Source organism: Triturus cristatus, chromosome 3_1, assembly GCF_964204655.1.
Source record: "Triturus cristatus chromosome 3_1, aTriCri1.1, whole genome shotgun sequence".
NCBI classification, from domain to species: domain Eukaryota; kingdom Metazoa; phylum Chordata; class Amphibia; order Caudata; family Salamandridae; genus Triturus; species Triturus cristatus.
The window spans coordinates 827,563,154-827,585,699 of NC_140583.1; the positions used below are offsets into that span (position 1 = coordinate 827,563,154).

The 22,546-nt window shown below is 45.5% G+C and overlaps 1 protein-coding gene across 5 annotated transcripts in view; it reads left to right on the forward strand.

The window, feature by feature from the left end:
- CCDC141 (coiled-coil domain containing 141) overlaps positions 1-22,546 on the forward strand; it is a 635,983-nt gene that overhangs the window by 524,036 nt on the left and 89,401 nt on the right. For all 5 annotated transcript variants that reach the window (XM_085645202.1, XM_085645203.1, XM_085645205.1 and 2 more), the window contains exon 17: positions 12,667-12,816. In XM_085645202.1, the coding sequence (XP_085501328.1) occupies positions 12,667-12,816 (150 nt within the window). The remainder of the gene's footprint in view (positions 1-12,666; positions 12,817-22,546) is intronic.

The following is a 22,546-nucleotide window of genomic DNA, read 5'->3' on the forward strand; positions in this document are numbered from 1 at the left end:
TTGCGAATTCAAAATTTTTGATACATTGCAAAACGCATTTTTGTGTTAGCAAATTTCAGATTTCATAAATGCAATTTTGCAAGCACCCAAAATTTGTGATCTGGCCATAAGAAATCGCAAATTACCACCAACTTGAAGTTGGTGGTAATTTGCGATTTCTGAGAAAAATGCACTTTTTTGCATTTTTTTAAGTGCCATGTGGCGCACATACATGACCTTAGGGACTATATCTGAGCCACATGTGCACACATGCATATTTCAGGGGTGCAACAGGGTGTCCTTTTGGCACCCTTGCACCCTTGAAATTGCATTATCAATTTGCGAGTATCTATTGGGTACTCGCAAATTTCGAATGTCTTCCTATTCATTCCTAAGGGCCTCTAGGCACATAGGAATGAATGGGGAGGTATTCCTAAATTGCGAATCGCAATTTGTGTTTCGCAATAAGGAATATGTAGGAATCGCAATTATTATTACGAAACCTACATAAATTGCATTTTGTGATTCCTTAATAGCGAATCGGTAAAATTTGCTATTAAGGACTTGCAATCTACAATGATGATGCATCTGACCCTAAGTCCATAAAAATTGTGTCCTGTCACTGCATATTTTGCTTAGCTATTTTTCTTTCGGACAGCGACATAAATTTCAAACATTTCCCACAGAGCACTAGGTCCTCTCCTGGAAGGTAGATTATTAATGTCTGTCAGCATGTGCGGATTCCTTTCCCTAGAATGTGGGATTTCAAAAGTTCTTTTCTGGCTGTCGTCAATGCAAGGCATGTGCAAACAATACGGCTGGTGTATTCCTTTGTGTGATGGCACAACTGGCATGAGGTTACAGCGGTTTGCTCCAACCAGGCAGTGGCATTACATAAAGTATTAAAACTATCCAGTCGATAACAACTTGAGCTTTGCCCTCGGCCCAAACAGTTCTCCTAAGTCTGTTTGTGTCTTCAGGAGACCGTATGTGCCAATTGTTATCCAAGCGTCTGATCTTTTAGTCAGTGTGATTTTATCAGTGAGGAAAGAAAGCTTCTTGGCCGCTGAATTGATTACTCTGTTAAAAGCAGCCTGAGTGAGGGTTGAGGTCCAAAGTTGGTCAGCTTGCAAAGTTTTAGAGTCAAATTCAAATATTCATGTGCCCAGGCGTTACCTGGTTCAGATATGGCTTTCCACAAGACATTGATTAGCGTGCCTCCTGGCTCTTTTATTTAGTTCTTGTTTTTAGTTTTTTGTAGAATACTCTCCCTAGTGACAGGAAGGCACTTGGTGGGGCAATATGGCCCACCGGATTGGAGGTCAAGAGATCAGGAAAGACAAGGGTAGCAGTGACAAAGCCTTGGCGCAAGAAGAGATGTCCTAGTGCGCTTAAACATAATGGTTCTCCTGAATCTACCATGCTAATGGCACTGCAGTCTCAGCAGGGCGACGGCCCTCTTCTATCTCCAATACTAGCTGAACAGCAGTAAGGACAGGCTATAATGCCATTGGAGGGGGCTCCCTTTTATCTCTGACACTCCCTTTTACTCTAAACTTTTTTTAAACTTTTTTATCTACTCTTTAATCACTTTGATGGACAGTGGAAAACACTCCTGGGATCTGCCAGTCTGTGTCGGCTTTGCTGCATAGGCTGGTACAAATAGAACTTATTTTCTGCTTATGCCCTGAGCTGCTTGATCTCCGCAGGAAGTACCAAAAATCGATTTTTACCACTGAAAGTATAGGAAAGACTATAAAGGCAGTTTAATTCTGTTTTAGGGGTACCACACCCAAATATGTCAGATATGTTATAGAATACTTGACTTCAGCAATTTGGAGTCGGCAAACTATATGCATGGGGAGTAATAGAGTGTTATAGGTGGTTTGACTGGTACTGTTTTAGGTGTTTTGTATTCTGCACAAATTTAACAATGTAAACATGTATCTATTTTATTTTTTCATTGCATTGTATGTGTTTTTTAGAGAACTTGAGAGAATATTGATTACTCCTACTCTAATATGATGACATGAATAACTATTATAGCTTGATATAAGGTCAAGAAAACCTTTGGTCGCATATGTCTAAACAAAATGGCAGAGGCCTCTCTTCTATATCAAGACCTTGCCCTGGACTGTAAGCCCGCCTCTAAATGTTAAAGGAATTCCATAATTCTATAGAAGGCAGCTGCAAGAAAGAACCTACAGTTACACCAGCAAGCCCTCCGGAGAGCAGTCAGAGATGTGTGAAAGACCATGTCATCCGTTGTTGTCATGTCCTGAGAGAGGTCAGAAATGCCCTTAACCTAACTTATCTTCTAGCACAATGAAAGAAGATTGCCCCCAGAAAAACACATCTGCATCTAATAATGAACTCTCTTCCATTCTAAAATTAACCATACATCACTTTAGTTTTGTAGGCATAACTCAATTTGCAGGCACAGCATCACATGCAAGAGTGTTAGGCAAGAATGAAAAATGGCACATATTCCTGATCCTCACAACCCATGTGTACCTCTGAACAGACAAAGGTGTCCTTGCACACCCCCACGCATGTACAGTATACTGATTATCAAAAAATCATACCTTTCTCTGACAGCCTAGTAACTAGGCTTGACCCGTCCTTAAGGGTGGAAGGGTCCCACCCCCTCTACCTCCACCCCCCCCCAACTCTCAGAAAGCATGAAGATTGTGTGTCAGTCTGGACAGGCACTCTTTATGTTCAGAGACACATATTCATCAGCAATTTTCACTCAGCTCACATGAACCTTCTGGTCACTCTGTTCTACAAATCAAAGCGGTTAGGTGGCAGCAGATTTGCATTGCTGGCCCCCCGCTTCTGGAACGCCTTACCCCATGACATTAGATCCTGTACAGACCCCCTGAGATTCTGAAGACTCCTTAAGACATGCTTGTTCACTCAAGCTTATGAATAACTCATCAGGGCTTAGGCTACTCCTATATATAGCACCAAGAAACCAACCAGTGTAAGTGCGCTCTACAAATAATTTTAATATAACATAACAGGTCTGGCAGCCAGGCGCTGTACATGTGCTTAATGCACAGGCGCCTGCTGCCTGAACTGAACTTTGCTGGGCTGAAGATTTCACACCTCTGTGGGCATGACCTCTTGAGCCTGGAAAAGCACTTGGAGGCCCCCCTCCCATGATGAGGGGGCATGTCACTGATAGACTCTGATCTGGTTGTTTCAATTTTAAACCCTGAAATTCCCATGGTCTATTTTCCAACAGTGAGGCTCGCCACAGAGTGGGGTACGGTCAGCAAGTCTCACTGATCCCATCCCACTCTGGGATGAGTAAGGGACTGATTCATCCTCTCATTGCCTGACCTCTTTGGGCTCTCTTCTAGGTAGCTGTTTAATTAAAAGTGCTACAGTGGTCAGATACTTTCCTTTCACCAATCTTCAGTTGTACCCTGTAAGAGCAACAAAGGTACTCCTCTAGGTTTGGGTTCTAGGAGCAACCTACTTCCAAGTAAATCAAGTACTTTCCTCAATTAGTTGTACTTTACCGCCGAGAAACTAGATAACCATGCCTTATCTGGAACTTGCATTGCGTTGTGGTCTGGTTATCTTACCACTGACTTTAAGTGCTTTCTGAAAGTGAATCAACTCTTCCTCCCTGCTGGTCTGGAACAGCAGTGTCAACCAAAAAGGTGAGGTTGGGGCTCTCCAGTGCAACCAGGATCTGTATAATAAGTGTTTGCAAAGCTTCATGTGTATTACTCAAACTAATCATCATATTACATTAAGAGAAAGGGAGTATTTAGACACGGCACTTCCTCCTGAGACACATCATAAATCACAACGAGTGCGGTGAATCTATAGACTGATAGTTAATTCCTATTTCTAACTCCTTGTCCCCATGTTATTGGACCCCTTCTGGGTCAAAACATTTTTTGGATGAGGCGGTCTCACCCATGTAATGTGGCCCAACCCTGCCACACCATGGTGTAAAGAGTAGCCATACATAGGATCTTGAAATTCAAATAAGGAGACTCAACATCCAGTAATTTGTTTATTGACATTTTACCTGAGGTATGTATCTTTAATATAAACTGGATCCTTTTACTACCTAGGAAAATAATATATCTTAAGAGCTCTCTCACTCATTAATTTGAGTCAGTTGTTGCAGGTGGGATCCGCAGTACTCTTTTTTTTGGGACTGGGCCTTATTTTTAATCAATACCCTTTAACCCAGAGCTGGAGAAACATAATGGCAGCAAAGGTAGAAAGAAAGAGAGCGATGGGAAAACACTGGCAAAGGGAGAAAGCAGGAATGATAAGCAATCTATAAGAGTGAGATATGGGTAGGAATGCTATATTGGTAGGTGAAAGAAGCATGAGGTGAAATCAAGACTACAAAGCCTTGAGATTTGGCAGTCCTGACATGTAAAAGCAGTGCTGCCAGGCTTCTGAGAAACATTTGAATCCCACCACTTAATCTTTTACAACAAAGCACTGCTTGTACTCTGGGATTTGCATGCTCCTTCATTATTGGAAATGCAGAATACAGTTTGGCGATTCCCCTTATTGGAACAAATTAAGGAACAAGGTTTTTATTCTATAGCAACCTTTAGATTCCTCCCACCATAGATATATGACAGCTTTGGCAGATGCAACACTGTAGTGCACCATCAATATGTTGTTGCTGGACTCTGTGTTTCGGAAGTGAGAGCTTGTGGCTTCGCTTAGCTAGTGTTGGAGAAGCGTATGATAAATAGCTTTTACCTATGAACATGTAGAAAATTGGCAACTCTTGGAATTACAAAAAATAGAGCCTCTGTGCGGAGGCCACAGGCTTAACTCGCTTTCACCTCAAGTTGCGGTTTTATTTTTTTATATTTTTCTGTCAGTGATATAGGCCTGCAATAAAAAATAAACAATCACACAGAATGCCAAGACCAGACCTGTTGACTTTGCCGATGCTTGGTGGCAATTTGATAGGTTGTTAGTTTGGGTTTGTCAAGTTAGATTTCTGAAACTTATTTTGCAACAGGTTAGCAGAGAGTCCCCACTGCAACAACACCCATGCAATTCCACATAATTGTACAGTCCTGAGCACGGTGCTGCCACCCTACCATGCCACAAGCTATCACACTATCAAATCAGTGCTGTTCTAAAATCCACATCACCACACACTCCCGTGAGATTGTATTATCCCATACATCTGCACTACCTACCTACACTACTACACTGCACTACTTCTCCACTACAATACAAACTCTCTAAAAACCCACGCTGCCACAAACACTACTTCAAACCACCTCAGACTGGCCACTCAAACACCTCTATCCCACACTACCAGCACACAACACCAAACTAAAAAACATTACCACCTCTACCTCTACTTTAACACCCCAACACAGAAATATCACCACTATTTCACAGTACTACCACCTCTCAGCAGTGAATGATCAACCACCATAACTGCATTACCACCCCAACCACCACACTAGCACAACACCACTTCAGTATCACCCCACAGCACTATACTAACAGCCACAAACTCTCAATACTTTGCCCCCACAACACAGCATTACCACCCCATACCATTACACTACCACCTCACTGCACCATTGTATCACCTCCTTAACCCACTTCCACCCCCACTCACTGCTACCTAGGCACTACACTCCCATCTCCACCACATATTAGATCTTTGTATTGCCGTAGACACACTACTACACCGACACACTACCCTCATGTTACCACACCAGTATTGCATTTTCAGTCCTTGCATCACTTTTTCCCAAGTATAGGGTTACCATCCCATAGTACTGCACAACAGGCACCATAAAGCCACACCTATCACCACATTATCTCCACCCACCGTACTACAAATGTGCTACCACTTCACCAGTGGCAGATGCTGATCTTTAAAAGCAGTAAACCAATTTATGTCTCCAAAATGCAGAGAGGAAGTAGGCCAGGTTCTTCCAGGGTGCCTTAGGGACTCTTCCACACAAAAATGTTTAAAAATGTGTCCCAATATGACATTTTTAGGCACATATTTACAAATAAGTATGCAAAAAGGTCATTGTTTTTGAGAGGACACCAATGACACATTCCATGCATTCACAGGGTGCCAAGCAAGCCTGACCCCTCCCCTGGGGCGTTGAAGGCTCACACATCCCAAAAAGAGTGTTAAAAATGGTGGCAATATTATGCACTTTTCAGCTCAATTTCCCTAAAGATGTCCTATAGGCCAGGCAATATAGGCGGTTAAAAAGGGAATTTCACATGGCCAAGCATTATTCATAGTATTTATCATCAACTCTTCTACATTTCTCTTCCTTTCAGTTTTCCTTCCTGCCCCTTCCAAGTAGCTTCTCAACTAGTGGCAACCTAAAATGGTAGGGCAGCCTCGGTTGTAGAGGGCGGCGGGTTAGCAATGGAGGGAGAAATAAAATATAAGTAAAAAAATAAAGACGACTTACCAGCTGCTCTGCTCAGCTCCCGCTGACGCCTGCCTCATGGCTCCTCTCGTCGGCCGGCAGGGGATGGGCCCTAAGGGCACAAGCTCCTCACCCAATCCAGATGCTGCTCCCACAAGAGAGCAGCACCAGAATTGGTCTGAGCTGCTTTGTTTGCCACTCAAACAGTCAATTGGAGCCTCTCTTTCTTTAACACAGCCAGGTTAGAGAATCATAATTGCGTGTTTGGCTGGCCTAGGGCAGCAGACCAGACTCACATGCGCACTTATGAGTGCACACTACTACTCCTCCCTGCCATGCCCGGCCCAGCCCGGCCCGGCCTCGCTCCATACTTATTGTGCTGCGGGGCTCAGACAGCATAAATAAAATGATAATAACATTGTATTATAATCATTTTATTTATTGTCTGCCTGCACGGGCTGTGGGGCGACGCTACTCCGCCATTACAGAGGAGGCGCCCCTGCTCCCAATCATATGTTATAACCAAAAAACTTCTTGGAGTTGGAAAGAGCAGCGTCGAACATAAAAAAAAAAGAGACTTTTGTTCTCTCTGGGAATACATAGAAGAACTATACATATTTTACAGGCTCATGCAGCAGTGTTATTTATTGTTTCAGGTTACAGAGACCATATATGTTTTGGCAGCAGATGAGTCATATCAATCTTACTTACAGGCAAGGGTTTCAGAAAGCAGTAGTGGCTTTCATGCAAATATCTGCTTTGGTTATTATTTGAAAATGCTACAATTTTGTCCACAAAAGATCAATCTGTCTATTTATGCCAAGGAATACCACCATAGTGCCAGGGTCAGCAGAGCAATAGATGAAAGCTTTTATGCCAATGATGCCCATAATAAACAAAGAATTACCACCAATATGCCAGTGTCAGCCTTTTCCAAGGGTGTGGCACCATCATGACATGGACGCCTACGATATGCCAAGAATTGCCACCATTATATCTGTGTTAACATTATACGTAGGAAAATCATGAACTCACTCATATACACTTCTACACACAAGAAGTGCCACCATTATATCTGGGTTAGCATTATAAAATCATAAATAATATAATCATGCACTCATTCATACACACACGGGTACACACTTGCTCTCACATGTCTACAAGCACAGCAGCAGGATTCAAGACTCTCTCAGTTCTGTAAGGCACATACTTCTCACACTTACGTCCCTCATTTCAAATCCTCTTCATTTATCCTCTTCATTTCAACCAGTATTTGAACCAATGGCAGTGCACCTTTAACCTGGACAGACAAAGATTCCATATGGTTTTGTCGTATCGCAGCAGAAGGATCAGTGGGTATGGCTGTATATATTTGTTTGACAAATTCAATAAATCATCCACATACAACCTCATAGGCAACTGCAGCCAACGGCCGCCCTCCGTTAGCAGTTTTAAATATGTAAAAATAAAACGATAATAAAACTGGTTTAAAACCCGTTTTATTATTGTCTTATTTAGCTTGGGGCGGGGCTTAGGGTGGGGTCAGGGCTACCATCGGCTGGAGGGGAGTGGTGGGCTCTACCTACACAGCACATGTGGTTTTTGGTCGGTGTTAGACCTGGCACCATTGGCATGGGTCTCTCCTGTATTTTTGCCTCCTGTGTTTTTCCTGTGTGTTGGACTCCGTGTTGCTGGTCTAGATGCTTTGGGCACTTTGCCACTGCTGTTCCGTGCCAAAGTGCAAGTGCTCCCTTTGTAAATTATTGTTATGGATTGGCGTTTCCATGATTAGCATATTTAATTTACTGGTCAGTCCCTAGTACAGTGCACCGAGTGTGCCCAGGGCCTGTAAATCAAATGCTGCTAGTGGGCTTGCAGCACTGATTGTGCCACCCACATGAGCAGCCTGTAAATGTAACTCAGATCTGCCACTGCAGTATCTGTGTGCAGTCTAGTACTGCCATGTCAACTTGGCAAGTGCACCCACTTGACAGGCCCTAACATTCCCTTTTCTTACATGTTAGTCACCCCTAAGGTAGGCCCAAGGTACCCCTGTGGGCAGGGTGCAGTGTATGTGAAAGGTAGGACATGCTCTTGTGTGTGTGGCATGTCCTGATAGTGAAATACTGCCAATTTCGTTTTTCACTAATGCAAGCCTACCTGTTCCTATAGGATAGAATGGGGAGTTTGCTTATAACATCTTATAAGCCTAACTACCCTTGGGAACAAGGTAGGAAAATAACGTTTAGTATGCCTGAATTCAGAATGTTAAAATGCATCTTTTAGTGAGGGTGATTTTTACACTCTGTGTTTGAAAATACCACTTTTAGAAAGTAGGTATTTTCTTGCTTCGTCATCCAGTGTGCCTCTGCTAGGTTTGTGTATTGCATGTCTGGCTTTGGAATGACAAGGGCTGAGGAGGAGCAGTGGCTCCAGAGAGTCTGTTGAGTCAGGGCTGGGCTGAATAGACCTGGGCTGCATTCAGAGTAGGGGGAGAAGATTTCCTATCGCCTGAATGGGCCTGGTCTGCCTTCCACAATGCTGACTCCACCTCCTACCAGGAACTTGCACCAGAGAGGACAGAACTGGTTTTGAATGAGCACAGGGCTTCTCTGCCACCAGAGAAAAAGGATTTTGTAGTATAAATGTTGGGGCCCAGACCCCAGAACTTTAGATCACTTCTGGGAATCAAGAGGAACCTTTGCCAAGGAGAAGAGCCGGAGTAGCTGGGGTTGGCCTGCAGAGGCTACTTGCTGCCAAGGAACAGAGAAAGGACTTTGCCGTCTGCTGTGTCCCCTGCTTGAGGAAGATTTCCAAGGGTTTGAAACTGAGCTTGCCTCCTGTTCTGAAGTTTCAGGGACACAAAGATTTCACCACCAGCTCCCCTGAACTTCCTTTCTGGGAGTTCTGACCTGCAAAGAGGTGCCTGCTGTTGTTTTGGACCTCTCAAAACTGTTTTCTGCAGGGAGCTGGAAAATCAATGCAACACCAAGAAGCGTGACGCATTCGTACCTGTTTCCGACGCATTTCTGAAGAAAACGTCGCAGCGCCTGCCGCAGCTCAAGAAATTGCTGCACGCCGTATCGAGTGCAACGGTCTCCAAAGTCCAAGATCACCGCACCGATTCCGACACAAACCCTGCGGGCGGCTGCATGAATCCATGCATCATCCTGGATCGTCACATCGCATCGAGGCGTCAAGTCTATTGCATCGTTGGGGGACGCAGTAAGAAACTGACGCATCATCTCCTCTCTGGTAAGGAACCGATGCATCACCTCCCCCGGAGCAATGAACCGACACATCACCTCCCCCGGAGCAATAAACCGACACATCACCTTCCCTGAGTGTAAGGAACCGATGCATCACCTTCCCTGCGGCCTTTTTTGCTTTGTGCATGATGCATCCAAGGTACATATGTGAAACGTGTTGCATCTGCAATTTGCTTTGGACTAAACTATTTCTACCATCTGAAAGTCATATTTTTATTACTGTATTGTGGATTTTTTTGGTTTGGTCTTGTTTTGGTTTAGATAAAGATACATTTTTTTTCTCAACTGGTGTGGTGTCCATTTGTAGTGTTTTCACTGTATTACTGTATGTTTTCACAAATGCTTTACACACTGTTTCTGAGCTAAGCCTGTCTGCGTGTGGCAAGCTACCAAGGGGGTGAGCGGGAGCTATTTTAGAAGTGTATGCCCCTTACCCTGACTAGAAGCAATGGTCCCTATTTGGACAAAGGTACCTACCTCTGCAAACTAGCGTCCCCATTTCTAACAGCCAGTGGTCTCAGGCCGGCCGAACACCACATGCGCAGTGACCCCTCCCCAACTCCAGCTGCACTACTGGGACTGGAAAGAACAGGCCCAGACTTCCAGTTTGTCCTGGAGCGCACATTATCGGCGCTCAAGCCAGTCTTGAAGCTGCTCTCATGTGAGAGCATCTTCAGTATTGCCCACAGGGCAGGCTGGGAGCCTGTGCTTGCCTGCAGCGGCGGAGAGGAGTGGAAGAGCGCAACGCAATGTCGCAGCAGGTAAGTTTAATTTTTGTTGTCCCCCGTCTTCCCCCGCTCCCTCCGGCTCTTTTGTAAAGGTTTTTTTAAATCGCTGTTGACCCCCCTCCGCCCCGGCTCTTTCACCCAGTACGAGCTGCTCCTGACTGCAGCATCCTTCATGCAAGAGCGTTACACAGTTGCTCATGCACTAAAATGTGTAGTTTGATGTCTTGCTACACTTCCTTTTTCAACCCAGCTAGTGGCACTAATATACCAGAGGAATATAACTCAATATAGACGGTCCTGCATGATGTTAGCGGCGCAATTGATAGTGAATTGTCTGGTTGGATACTCTGCTGTCTATTACACAGTTGGTGTGACTCAGGGCCTGTTACTGGCTTTTGAGTGCTGAGGTATAGCGCTGAGCTGAAGAACCGTGGCCGCAATTTTAGGCCACACTACTTCAACAAAGCACTGTGCATCAGTACTCCCACCCATACAAATTGTGCTTAGCCAAACTTGGAGCTCCGTCCCATCTTTTTCTGTGTTCTTTTCCTGTCTCTTGATCCATCTGGAACTGTATAGCAGAGTCAAGACTGAACACCTTCACACCCTCAAAGTAACGGGAAAAATGAGGCGGGAGGCGCCCTAATGCACTTATGGGCAAGTTGTTCCTGCAATTCACAGCACAAAGCTACCACTCACCACCAGTGGATTGCCTTCCCACACTTCTACAATATCACCCTACCAACTGCTACCTCACAGCTAAAGACATCTTCTACTGAACTACCAGCCTCCACAACCACTCTGCAGTGCACTATCAAGCCCTAGCACCTCATTACCCTTCCCCAGGACTTTTCTTCATTCCCACACCACTACACATCCACCCCCTGCGCTGAGACACCACCCAGCAGCAAAGATATTTCCTCTAGCACAACACTTCCACGTCACAGTACCACACAATGGTCCACCACATCATTATAAATTCCATAACTGCATTACCACCCCACCGCCTCACAGCTCTACCATACCACCCAGGCAAGTGCTGGCGAGTGGCAGCTGTATTAGTGACCTTCTGCCTCCAGATCCCAGGCTGGTTTGTAAGAGTGCTGCTTTTGCAAGCTTGCTTGCATTAACTAGAGGGTATGCAGTTGTCACCTTGCATAGGTCTGTAACCTTTGGTTGCTACTACTGAATATGGCACCTCAGTCGGCATGCGTTTACAGCGCATGCCATTACAACGCGGTCGTTACAACAACTGCGTTGTTACATCTCATACCTTTACAACACAAGTCGGAACAACGACTTGCTGTAGGGGTGCTGGATGTTGGAATAGTATAATTAACTATTCCAACTCCAGTCTGTGCAACAATAGGGAAGGTGTTAGATTTTAAATCCAACACCTTCTGCCCCCTAACGCAAGTAAGTCGTTGTTCCGACTTGCGTTGTAAATGTATGCGATGTAACAACCCGGTCGATCGAGACAACACAGAGGGTTGTTTATGTAAGGAATAATATAATCATGGTGGTATTGTTGGATGCAAAAAAAGGCAGAAGGATAGGGAAAAACTCTAAAGGGAAGAATGGGAGAACTAGAACGATGGAAACACACACACAAATAAATGAGACGGGAGAGAGAAAGACAGAGAAAGGAGGGAAGTTGAGAAATAGAGTTGTGTAGACACAAAGTTAGAACCGGAGAGACCAGATAAACAGAAACTGAGAGGACGAAATAGAGAAAGAAATAGGTTTTTACCAAACAATGATTTGAAGTAAGCAAGGCATGTTCAACAAAAAGAGGTGAGGGAATTTAACACTTAGGAAAGAGGACTGAGGAAGAGAACAGACTAGGGAGTGGGAAGGGAAAGTGCGAGGGGGAGGCAAACACGAGGGTAGACTAGCAGGCGGTACAGAGATTGGGGTGAAGTGTGAGTCAGGGATGAAAATGGGGTAAGTGTAGTCGTCAGCTGCGAGCAGGCTCAGCATGCAGACCTCTCCCAAAATTGATGACCTCAGAATAGTTTCCGCAAAGGTCATAAGTGTCACCAGAGCCTGTCTAGCCTTCTGAGTTGGGCTATCTATATGATGTTTAATGCTAGGCAAGTATTCCATCGTGAATGCTGCATACGTTATCTATTTATTTAAAACACAACATACCACATTGTACGCCTTACATCAAATGCATATCTTTTCATAAAGTTTTGTGCGCAGGCGTTTCAAATTTGACTTCGGCGTAGTAAACTCTGATGCGTTTGTTAGAAATTTCTTTTTGTCTCCTAGAAAAACGTCAGTGTGCCTCTGAAGGACTTGCAGCAGCAGCTGGACGTGCTGGAAGAGGACTGCAAGACATGGACGTCCCAGGCAGCCACGTACGAGGAGGAGCTGTCGAGAAACCTCCGCTTCTGCTCAACGAAGGAAGAAGTAAACGAGGTATGCCTGGCATATTTCGAAGGCTAGCAAACGCTGTAGTCCCTACATACTGTTCTTTTGAATGGTAAATGTTTCTTTTACATGTTGCGGGATACTTTAGTCTACTGTAGGCATTGTTTCCTGGTGTTAAATGTCACTGGCATGCGTCTCGCTGGTCTGAGTGCACGCGGATATCCAAGTCGTGCTTGTTGTTGACACTGATCTGGCTTCAGGCGGCTTTGGGTTTGGCAGCAGAACAGCTGCGAGGTCTGAGGCTGCTGCACCGCTTGATACAAGTCGCCTTGAGTGCGGCAGCCCGGGATTCCACCGACAGCTTTGAGGGTAAAATGATCACCTGCAAAACATATCAATTGTTTTAGTACTTACCAGCGGGTTTTTTGTTAATCAATAGATTGTGTGCAAACTTTGAATGAGTTAGCAGAGCTGATTTTTTAAAAAAATTGCAGTGGTCGAATGTGTGCCACGTGCTGTTCAAGTTTACAAATCTGAGAAAATGCAATCCTTGCAAAGTGTGCAAAACGCGGAGAACCCAGTGAAAATTGCGCCTGCAGATGAATAATACATGTTCTGCTTTAAAATGACATGCAACTTTGCTGAATAAGCCGGGAACTGAGGAGTCGATGTGTGAATATTCCCTTATGCATACTGATTTAACCACTGTTTGATCATGGAAGGGACCTCGCAGTATTTTGCAATTTGTGTAAGTTTCACATTGCTGATTAATCCTGTAGTAGGAAATTTACGAAGGCTTCAAAAGGTAGGACATATTTTCAGGCCCGGCTAGCACAGGTAATAGCGGTGAGGCGGGAGTGAGGTGAGGAGTCGATAGATGATGGGATAGGTAAAATTAAAGAAAACAAAAACACCTTTCGCTTGCTGCATCGTCCCCTCAGCGGAGTGGCGAGCGCAAGGTAAGTGGTTTTATTAATGTTTTTATTAAATTTTACCTATCCCATCATCTGTCGACTTCCCACCCCCAACCCCTACCCCACCGCTCTTACCTGTGCCGGCCGCGCCTGCATATTTTCATTGCGGTAAATGGAGGTTTTCACGCCTGAGAAACACCTGGTATCAGCCAGTGTAAAAAAGGCTGAGCTTGTAGCAAGACCGAACATTTTGCCTACTGAAGATTTCTTGTCATAGATGAGCATTTCATTGCATTATACTGATTGATCAGTGTGAGGAATGGGTAAGCGTCAGTTGGCCACCAGAATGTCTTTGCAATTCCAATTAAAAAGCGACCCCAAAAGAAGAGAGTAAGAAATTGGGTTACTGGTTGAGAGAGTGAAACCCTACTCAAGCAGTAGCCTCAATTCTTCTCAGGGTGATGTTACAAGCAACTCTAAATTAATCTGTGCTCAAACCTATGATAGCTTGGCACAAAGCAGTCAGGCTTAACTCAGAGGCAATGTGAAAGTGGTTGTGCAACACTTCAAGCAGTAATAAAACTATAACACAACCAAATGATAACAATTCAATCAGTTGAGCCAAAGATATGCAATTTGAAAGATTTAAGTGAAAATAGCACCAAAAAGCACAAAGAACCAACTGTGGATATCTGGTAGTGCCGTTGGTGAAAGTCACAAGCTCAGGCCGAGAGAGGTGGAGCCCGGGCCGGCTACAGGAACACAGTGAGCCTCGCTGAACAGAGTAGCATAAATCCATGTTGCAGAGCGTTGCGGGGTCCTGCGTCGATGATGCGTCTCACATCTGAGGTGATGCATTGGTTCCGGTAAGCTGCGAGGTTGTGATTCAAGGTCCTGCGTCGTCTTCGAGGAGGCTGTCAAAAAGGGAAGCTTGCGATGTGAAGTCCTGCTTCGAGGATGCGCCGTGCCCTGGCTGTTTCCAAAGAGACTGCGGGGCTTGTGATGCATGGTCTGTTGTCGTCATCGATGTTGCCATCAACAAGAAGTTGGTGTTGCGAGGGCGTTGGGGATGATTCAAGCAACCGCGGTTCCGATGGGGCCTGCAAGGTTGTGGTGGAGTCCTTGTGCTGGAAGAATCCTTGCAGCAGAGGCGATGTGTTGGTTCTGCTGGATCCACAGATGGGCTGGCAGAACACCTTCAAGCGAACTTCCAAGGGTCCTGACTGGGGTGGCACCACTTGGCAGGATATTACTCACAGTTGCAGAGTCCAGGGGCTAGTTACAAGAGACTAGCCCTTGGAGTCACTCTGGTGGTCCTGGGCACAGATTCCAGGTCCATTCCTTCTCACCCAGACAAAAGGTCAACAGGCAAAAGATCAGCACAGAAGGCAGCCATCCTTTAGGGCAGCAGTCCAGCAGTGATGGCAGTCCTTTCAGCGGCACAGCAGTCCTTACTGGCAGAGCATTCCCACAGATCCAGAAGTGTACAAAAGAGTTAGTGGCTGAGGTCCAATATTTATGCCTGGTGCTTCCTTTGAAGTGGGACAAGCTTTGTGTGGGTTTCCTTTGAAGTGTAAAGGTTTCTTGCTTCCCTTGCCCTGGCTCCAGACTAATTATAGGGGGGATGCACTCCTTTGTGTGAAGGCAGGACACAGCTTATTCAGGTGTAAGTGGGGCTGTGTCTAACTCTGCCCTTCCATCCTGCCAATGATGGCCCATCCAGGCACACCTAAGCTCTCTATTGTGTATAGCTGTCTAAGAGGAATACACAACAACCAAATGCCAGCTACATCCAGTAATGTGATTCAGAGACAGACTGCAGGCACTAAACAGCTAAGGGAGGAAAACGCCAACTTTCTAAAAGTGACAATTTCAAAATTGTAACCAAAAATCCAATTTCACTATGAAAGCGGTTTTTTCATTGCAATTCCAAAGACACCAAACATGAACTGTTTACCTGTTCCCATTTGGAAGTTACAGCTTATTAAATGTAATAAGGTAACTCCAATGTTAACCTATAAGAGAGGTAGGCCTTTGAATAGTGGAGAACTCATTTAAGAGTTTTTAATTATCAGGACATGTCAAAATTAAAAGTACATATCTGACTTTTTAAATTCATTGCACAGCGCCCTGTGGGTTGTTTCGGGCCTATCCTAGTGATGACTTATATGTATTAAAAGGAAGGCAGTAGCGGCCGGCATGGCTCACATGTGGTGTGGCAGGGGCATAGCACGCAGGGGAGGGATCTCGGGGGAGTGCACAATATAAAAAAATTAAAATAAAAAGAAACGTACCTTGACGCCAGGTCCCGCATCTCTGCTCCTGCTCTCCTTGTCGAACTCGAAAAGGAAGCACAGCCAGGCCCCCCTGACCAATCACAACGCTGCAGTACAGTGTTGTGATTGGTCTGAGAGTCCTGGTTCGACGCTCAGCCAAGGAATGGGGGCCTGGGCATGTTCTCTGCGCAGGCTGTAATGCAGCCTGCATGGAGAACAGGGTTGAATCCATCATCATTCTTTAGCTAACTTCGCCACCTCAGTTCAGACCCAGCCATATGCAAATCAGTCTTGACAATGTTCCTCATGGGAACAGTCCAGCCCGAACTGCCAAGCCAGGTCTTCCCTGAACCGGCAACAAGCATCCCGGGACCGGTTTCTGGGTAACACCCTTCAACAGGTGGGGGACTAGCTTTAATCTTCAACAAAAAACTCTCAGCAAAAGTCACACCCATCCCCTTACCCACCTGTGAGGCCTTACACTTCTCCATTCAGTTAACGGCATCACAAACTTTTAAAGGTATTTTACTATATCGCCCTCCGGGACCTAGAACAGATTTCCTCGGTACCCTCAACTTGCTATTAGAACCAGCAGCAACTGAATCCTCGTTTACAGTGCTAGGTGACTTCAATTTTCATTTGGAGAACCTTCTAGACAGTCAGACTAAAAACCTACTTAATGATATGGAAGCTACAGGTTTATTCCAGCAAGTCCAGACTGTCACGCATCAAGCCAGCCATATTTTAGACGGCCTTTTTTCTAACCCTCAGACCATCCGTGTTCAAAATATCCTTCCTTTAGTATGGTCTGATCACCATGCAATCCTTTTTGAAATTTTGATCTGCGCCAAGTACCGACCCAAACCCTCTGTCACGAAACTGGGCCCTCGGAGAGCTTGGAGGGACACAGACCCACAGCTCTTAAAAAACTGTCTCTCCTCTACCCAACCTCTGGTTTCTTCCGATCCTAATACAGCATCAGTAAGATAAACTAACTGGCTCAGCGACGCGTTTGCTCGGCTGGTGCCACTCAAAAACATCTCGAGAAATCGGAATGCCCCATCAGCCCCATGGTTTTCGAAAGCTCTTAGAGAAAAGAAAATACTATGTAGGAACTACGAAAGAAAATGGCGTAGATCCTACAACTTGCAGGACAAACTAGCTTATAAAAATGAGCTTACTAAATACAAACTACTGATTACCCAGGAAAAAAACAGATACTATACCACACAGATTGAGGGTGCTCATGACTCGAATAAACGCTTATTCCAAGTAGGTGTAAAACTCTCAGGACAAGCAACTGCTAATAGTGTCACCCCCACTCAGCCACTTTGTGACTCCTTAGCAAACTTTTTTGTTGATAAAGTGAATAACATCTACAACAAGTTTGCACCAGCCTTCAACGCTGCGGTACTTCTAACCAAAAAGGACCCCCCCCCCCCCGGGCAGTCTTTTATGGTTTTTGAAGACACCACTTCTGAGCAGATTGCGAACAAAATGCTATCAATCAAATCAGGCTCTGCCACTGATCCCTGTCCGCCGGCCGCACTCATGCCGGTACTGGATCAAGTGGCTCCAGTTTTATCCACCATCTACAACACTATGTTCACGTCAGGTATATACCCCACAATATGGAAAAAAAGCACAATAAAACCTTTATTAAAAAAGCCTATCTTGACTCCAATGAAACCAAAAATTACAGACCCATAGCCAGCCTGCCATTCCCGGCAAAGATTGTTGAAAAAATCATGAATCTCCAAATTTCCAAATATATTGAAGGATCACCAACTGCTAGATACCACTCACTTTGTATTTCGGAAAGGTCACGGGACAGAGACCGCACTCATAAAGGCAACCGAGGACATTAGAGTTATTTTGGACCAGGGGGGCACAGCAGTTCTTGTGCTGCTTGATCTCTCAGCAGCTTTCAACACGGTCAATCATACCATACTCATTGACCGTGTCACAGAACTAGGCATCGGGGGCAAAGCCCGGGATCTGCTAGCCTCCTTCCTTGCCAACCGTACTCAGACGGTTCACCTTGGCACCTTTCAGTCCTCCCAACTGAGTCTTCCCTGTGGAGTTCCGCAGGGTTCGTCTCTGAGCCCGACCCTTTTTAATATATATGTGGCGGACCTAGCCAGAATCATTAGGAGCCATGGGCTGAATCTCACCTCTTACGCTGACGATACGCAGCTGGTGCTGGCCATACATAATGACGGTAAGGAAGCAGCTGAAAAATTTCAATGTGGCCTACTGGACATAAGTGACTGGATGACCAACAATTGCCTCAAATTGATTTCTGATAAGACAGAAATCATGATCTTTGGCAAACTAGCCCCAGCCTGGTCTTCTACCTGGTGGCCTTTGTCTCAAGGTCCCCCACACCCCCCAGTCACCAAAGTAAGAAACTTAGGAGTCATATTTGATGACAGACTAACCTTTCTTCCTCATGCCAACTCAGTAGTCTCAGCTGCCTTCTACAAGTTACGGATGATAAAGAAGATTCTTCGTTTTCTTCCCCTAACTTCAGGAAAAATCCTCATCAGTACCTTAATTATGTCAACCATTGACTATTGTAACGGGCTTCTTTTAAATGCCCAAAATAAGGTCATTCACAAGTTGCAAACTGTCCAGAACGCAGCTGCCAGGTTGTTTTCAGGAACCCCAAAATATAAGTCAATCTCCCAGGTGATCCGAAAATACCACTGGCTCCCGGTGAAGAATCTGATTAAATTCAAGGCCTTGTGTATTGTGTATAAAACATCACGCAACACAGGACCCCACTTTCTGATTAAAGACTTGGCAGCCTATACTCCGACCCGGGTGCTTCGTTCATCTACTTCATCTTTGTTCATAGTGCCCCGCACCAAAACGGCCACCTGGGGCGACAAATGTTTTATTGTCGCAGCCGCCAGACTCTGGAACTCGCTTCCCCTTCATACCAGAACCTCTCAGTCACTGCTTTCGTTTAGAAAAATGACCAAAACGTGGCTATTTGCACAATAAGTCCTTGGACTAGGTTCATGCTGTCGTTCTTAGCGCCGAGACACCCATGGGTATTTGTGCGCTTTATAAATTTTATAAACATAAACATAAACATCAGCCAGGCTCGCTTGAATCCAGTGGCAAAGTGAGCAAGGGACCCACGTCTGGGCATACCCTGCCAACTTAGGGTGAACAAAGCAAACACAAGGAGATGATGGACGGAGCGCAGAAACCTTTCAGACACTCACCCCCAGTCACAGATCTGGGTTGAATCCATCATCGTTCTTTAGCTCACTTCGCCACCTCAGTTCAGACCCAGCTATATGCAAATCAGTCTTGACCCTGTGCCTCATGGGAACAGCACAGCCCGAACTGCCAAGCCAGGTCTCCCTTTGACCCGGAAACAAGCATCCCGGGACCGGTTTCTGGGTAACACCCTTCATCAGCCAGGCTAGCTTGAAACCAGTGGCAAAGTGAGCATGGGACCCACGTCTGGGCATACCCTGCCAACTTTGGGCGAACAAAGCAAACACAAGGAGATGATGGACGGAGCGCTGAAACTTTTCAGACACTCACCCCCAGTCACAGATCTGGGTTGAATCCATCATCATTCTTTAGCTCACTTCGCCATCTCAGTTCAGACCCAGCTATATGCAAATCAGTCTTGACCCTGTGCCTCATAGGAACAGTCCAGCCCGAACTGCCAAGCCAGGTCTTCCCTGAACCGGAAACAAGCATCCCGGGACCGGTTTCTGGGTAACACCCTTCATCAGCCAGGCTAGCTTGAATCCAGTGGCAAAGTGAGCAAGGGACCCACGTCTGGGCATACCCTGCCAACTTAGGGTGAACAAAGCAAACACAAGGATATGATGGACGGAGCGCAGAAACCTTTCAGACACTCCACCACAGTCACAGATCTAGGTTGAATCCATCATCATTCTTTAGCTCACTTTGCCACCTCAGTTCAGACCCAGCTATATGCAAATCAGTCTTGACCCTGTGCCTCCTGTGAATAGTAGCCCGAACTGCCAAGCCAGGTCTTCCCTGAACCGGAAACAAGCATCCCGGGACCAGTTTCTGGTTAACACCCTTTATCAACCAGGCTAGCTTTAATCAGGTGGCAAAGTGAGCAAGGGACTCATGTCTGGGCATACCCTGCCAACTTAGGGCGAACAAAGCAAACGCAAGGAGATGATAGATGGAGCGCTTGAAACTTTTCAGACACTCACCCCCAGTCACAGATCTGGGTTGAATCCATCATCATTCTTTAGCTCACTTCGCCATCTCAGTTCAGACCCAGCTATATGCAAATCAGTCTTGACCCTGTGCCTCAAGGGAACAGTCCAGCCCGAACTGCCAAGCCAGGTCTTTCCTGAACTGGAAACAAGCCGCCTGGGACCGGTTTCTGGGTAACACCCTTAATCAGCCAGGCTAGCTTGAATCCAGTGGGCAACGGACCCAACTCTGGGCATACCCTGCCAACTTAGGGCTAACAAAGCAAACACAAGGAGAGGGCCTATCCTAGAGGTGACTTATATGTATTAAAAAGGAAGGCAGTAGCGGTGGCATGGCTCGCGTGTGGTGTGGCAGGGGCAGAGCGCGCTGGGGAGGGATCTCGGACTATGCGCAATATAAAAAAATGTTATTAAAATAAACGTACCTTGTCGCCAGGTACTGCATCTCTGCTCCTGCTCTCCTTGTCGAACTCGAACAGGAAGCACAGCCAGGCCCGCCTGACCAATCACCAATCTGCGTTGTGATTGGTTTGAGAGTCCTGGTTCGACTCTCAGCCATGGAATGGGGGCCTGGGCATGTTCTCCGCGCAGTCTGTAATGCAGCCTACATGGAGAACAGGGAAAGCAAGCATGACTGTTTTGGCAGCCCGAGAGGGCCGGCCTAATAGTCATGTGCACTTAGGATGGGCAAATCACTCCTCCCCTGCCACGCTTCGAAAGCAGAGCAGCCCCTTGCCCACCCACAAAGCAGCACAAGTTTAAGATGATAATAACTTAGTTATTATTATTTTATGTTTCTACTTCGCACTGCTTAAAGCAGTGAGGCGACGCTCCTCCGTCATAGAGGAGGAGCCGCCACTGAAGGAAGGTTTGGGACTGACAAAACATTTATATTGGCAGGTCAAAATGGCAGTTTAAAACTTCATACACAGGCTGCAATGGCAGACTTAAGACAGGTTTACAGGGCTACTTAAGTGGGTGGCGCAACAAGTGCTGCAGGCCCACTTGTAGCATGTAATTTACAAGCTTTGGGTATATGCAGTAATACTTTACTGGAGACTTATAAGTAAATTAAACATGCCAATTGGGGACAAGCCAATGTTACCATGTTATAAGGAGTAACCGCACACACTTTAGCAGTGCACAGAGTCTTAAGGGTGACAAAAACAAGATCAGCAAAAATGGAGGAGTACAGCAAAAAGTTTGGGGGAAGATCACTCTAAGGCTGACAGATCTAACAAAGACCATGAACAAATAATATAGAGGTGGCCAGTTTGTCTGATGGTCCATGTGTTAATGTGCAGCGAGGCACTGGTGGTGCATAGTAGAGATTACTTATTTGATTAAGACATTTGCTGACAGTTCTCCTCATCTGATAGCACTTTGGAAGCAGAGGGTCAATGATGTGTGTTCCTGATAACCTCCGGATGGACGTTTGTAACCAAGAGATGACTGCTTGCATTGGAACGGCATGTGATTCATGTGCGTCAGGGAGGCCAAGATATGCTTAAAGATGCAAAATATAGGGCTATTTATCATTTATTTTTCCTGTAGCATTGTTTGAAAAGTTATAAAGTGTTTAAAAAATAAAAACACATTTGCTGACAGAAAAATAAGTGTGTGTCAGTGGGTGGGCAGCATATGTGATGTTAAGGGTTGTGTCAAGTTACTTCCCTGTAACCTTGAATACAACCAAAGGCAACTTCATTCAGTGGCATCTGTCAAAGCGTTTAGTTTTGCAGCAGTGATGTGTACATGGGTGTACAATATATCCCTCATTCAATAAACCTGCATGTGCATAATCGTGCAATATAGTTGCCATCAGTGTAGCCAGGGAGTGGTCTCTCGCCTCCCCTCAGCTATAGCACTGAACAATGAAGATTTAACCTAACTCAAACAATGGATGGGAGAGGGGGAGCCTGAGGACTTTCCCTTGGTAGAGCCATAATGCCACATAGAGCAGCCTCAGGTAGGCATCAGGTAAAGCTGATGTGTTCTTTGCCTGCCTTAGTAACACACTCATATGGTTAGCCTCCAAGAAAGATATTTGTCAATGCAACTATCTCCGACCACATAACAAAGTCACCTTCTCATAGTGACAAACTATGCAGAACAAACCTTCAACCAGCAACATTTGCAAGCTTTAATCACCCATCTCTTGTTAGAGAAGCACCGACTGCTGGAATATAATTACCGCCCTGCGTCTGATAGAGAAAACAGACATGATCCAGCAGTCCAGCATTAATGGGCACCCGATGATTTGGTCAGTGTACCTTCTCATTTCAAGCAGGCCAGGCAATAGGACGTGACCAACTCAGATGCTACAAATCTGAAGTGAATTGGGGAGTGCATAAACGATGAAGAG